The sequence below is a fragment of the Priapulus caudatus genome, unplaced genomic scaffold (genome assembly GCF_000485595.1).
Source record: "Priapulus caudatus unplaced genomic scaffold, Priapulus_caudatus-5.0.1 Scaffold1160, whole genome shotgun sequence".
NCBI classification, from domain to species: Eukaryota; Metazoa; Priapulida; class Priapulimorpha; order Priapulimorphida; family Priapulidae; genus Priapulus; species Priapulus caudatus.
The window spans coordinates 5,145-7,177 of NW_014578221.1; the positions used below are offsets into that span (position 1 = coordinate 5,145).

Sequence of the window (2,033 nt, forward strand, 5' to 3'; positions counted from 1 at the left end):
TTCTACGGATACGACTGCAACAGACACGCCTGCGACGATGTGGACTGTGGATATGGCATTTGCGTATTGGCGCCTCACGGTGGTTTGCCGATGTGTATGTGTCCGTGCGGCTCGGAGAGTAGAGCTGAGGACTGCGACACGACCTCTACCGAGCGGCCGCAAGGTCACGAACAGTGCAGTACATTAAACTGCAACAGCGGTACTTGTCTTATTAACCCAGTTTCCTATGCCGCCTCCTGTCTGTGCCCCCATGGAATAACAGGAGCAATGTGTGAAGTGGACCCATGCAGTACATTAAACTGCAACAGCGGTACTTGTCTTATTAACCCAGTTTCCTATGCCCCCGCTTGTCTGTGCCCCCATGGAATAACAGGAGGCATGTGTGATATGGACCCATGTAGTTCACTGGATTGCAACAACGGTACTTGTCTGGTCGATCCTGGTTCGTATGATCCATTTTGCCTCTGTCCTCCAGGTGTGTTTGGAGTTATGTGTGAGATTAACCCATGCAGTACATTAGATTGTAACAATGGTACTTGTCTGGTCGATCCTGGTTTGTATGATCCATTCTGCCATTGTCCTCAAGGTGTGTTTGGAGTTATGTGTGAGATGAATCCATGCAGTACATTAGATTGTAACACTGGTACTTGCGTTGTTAATCCCCTTAACTATACTGCCTCGTGTGCTTGTCCTCGTGGAATAACAGGAGCCATGTGTGATATGGACCCATGTAGTACTAGTACACTGGATTGCAACAACGGTACTTGTCTGGTCGATCCTGGTTCGTATGATCCATTCTGCCTCTGTCCTCCAGGTGTGTTTGGAGTTATGTGTGAGATTAACCCATGCAGTACATTAGATTGTAACAATGGTACTTGCGTTGTTGACCCCATCTCCTTTAAGGCCTCGTGTGTGTGCCCGACAGGAATAGCTGGTGACGCGTGCGAGATTGATCCCTGTGAGGGAGTTGAATGCACATTTGGCACGTGTGTTGTAGACCCTCTTTATTTCAATACATCTTGCGAATGTCCTCCTGGCTTTGGAGGTCTGGACTGCAGTGAATTCGTGGCGGATTGTCCTTCTGTACCTGGCTACCTTATCCTGTTCCAGATGTTCCTCAACAGCCGTGCCGACGCGGTACGTAATCTCTTGTTTCATATATTAATTAGTAAATCTTCAAATATTTATTAGTATATATACTAGCCCTTGTTTAATACGTTAAGTAGTAATTTTTAAATAATAATTCGTATATTATTGAATTGAAACATCTCCGTCGGCTAAATTGTAATCTTAATCAAAAGTGATTAATGATATAAATAGGCTTTCCCACTTAGCGAGTCTCCGCGTATCTAATATAGTGTTAACAGCATTCTGTAACAACAAAACATTTTGTACAGTTTGTTAATTTGCACAAGTATTTGCTAACATCTATTCTATTTTTTTTGGCAGATTCGTTTAAAAAAATCTGATATCGTAGTCTGCGCCGAGTATTGCAACTCGAACCCTACCCGCTGCTTATCGTTTGACTACAACTTCAAGAGCAAAATGTGTGACCTTTCATTGGATGAACAAACTGACATGGCAATAACCATGGCGACCCTTCAACCGAATAAGAATATGTGCTATTACGAAAAATTAGAATGAATCATTAATTTGTCTTTAATTACCGGCGTTTTAGGGATTGTTATATGTATTGTTAAATATATTAGTGATGGTCATATTTGTACACACACACACACACACACACACACACACACACACACACACGGGAGAGGGAAAAGAAAGAAAGAGAGAGAGAAGTATATATATACAGAGAAAGAAAGAGAGAGGGGGGAGGGAGCAACCGAGAGCTCTGAGAGGGATCGGAGGGGGAGTGTGAAATAAAGCAGTGTGAGAGGGAGAGGGTGGAGAGAAAAGGGAGAAGGGAGGAGGGATCGGAGGGAGAGGGCGAGTGTGGAATAAAGTGGAGGGGGAGGGTGAAGAAAGAAGGAGGAAGGGAGAGGCCATCGGAAGGGAGGGCGAGTGTGGAATAA

At 44.4% G+C, this 2,033-nt stretch overlaps 1 protein-coding gene across 1 annotated transcript; it reads left to right on the forward strand.

The window, feature by feature from the left end:
* Positions 1-96: 96 nt before the first annotated feature.
* Positions 97-1,762, forward strand: LOC106815620 (neurogenic locus Notch protein-like). The gene is made up of 4 exons (XM_014820108.1): positions 97-199; positions 476-643; positions 872-1,137; positions 1,450-1,762. Exons 1-4 carry the CDS (start codon positions 97-99, stop codon positions 1,642-1,644), a joined length of 732 nt encoding a protein of 243 aa, XP_014675594.1. The 3' UTR covers positions 1,645-1,762.
* The last annotated feature ends 271 nt before the right edge of the window (positions 1,763-2,033 follow it).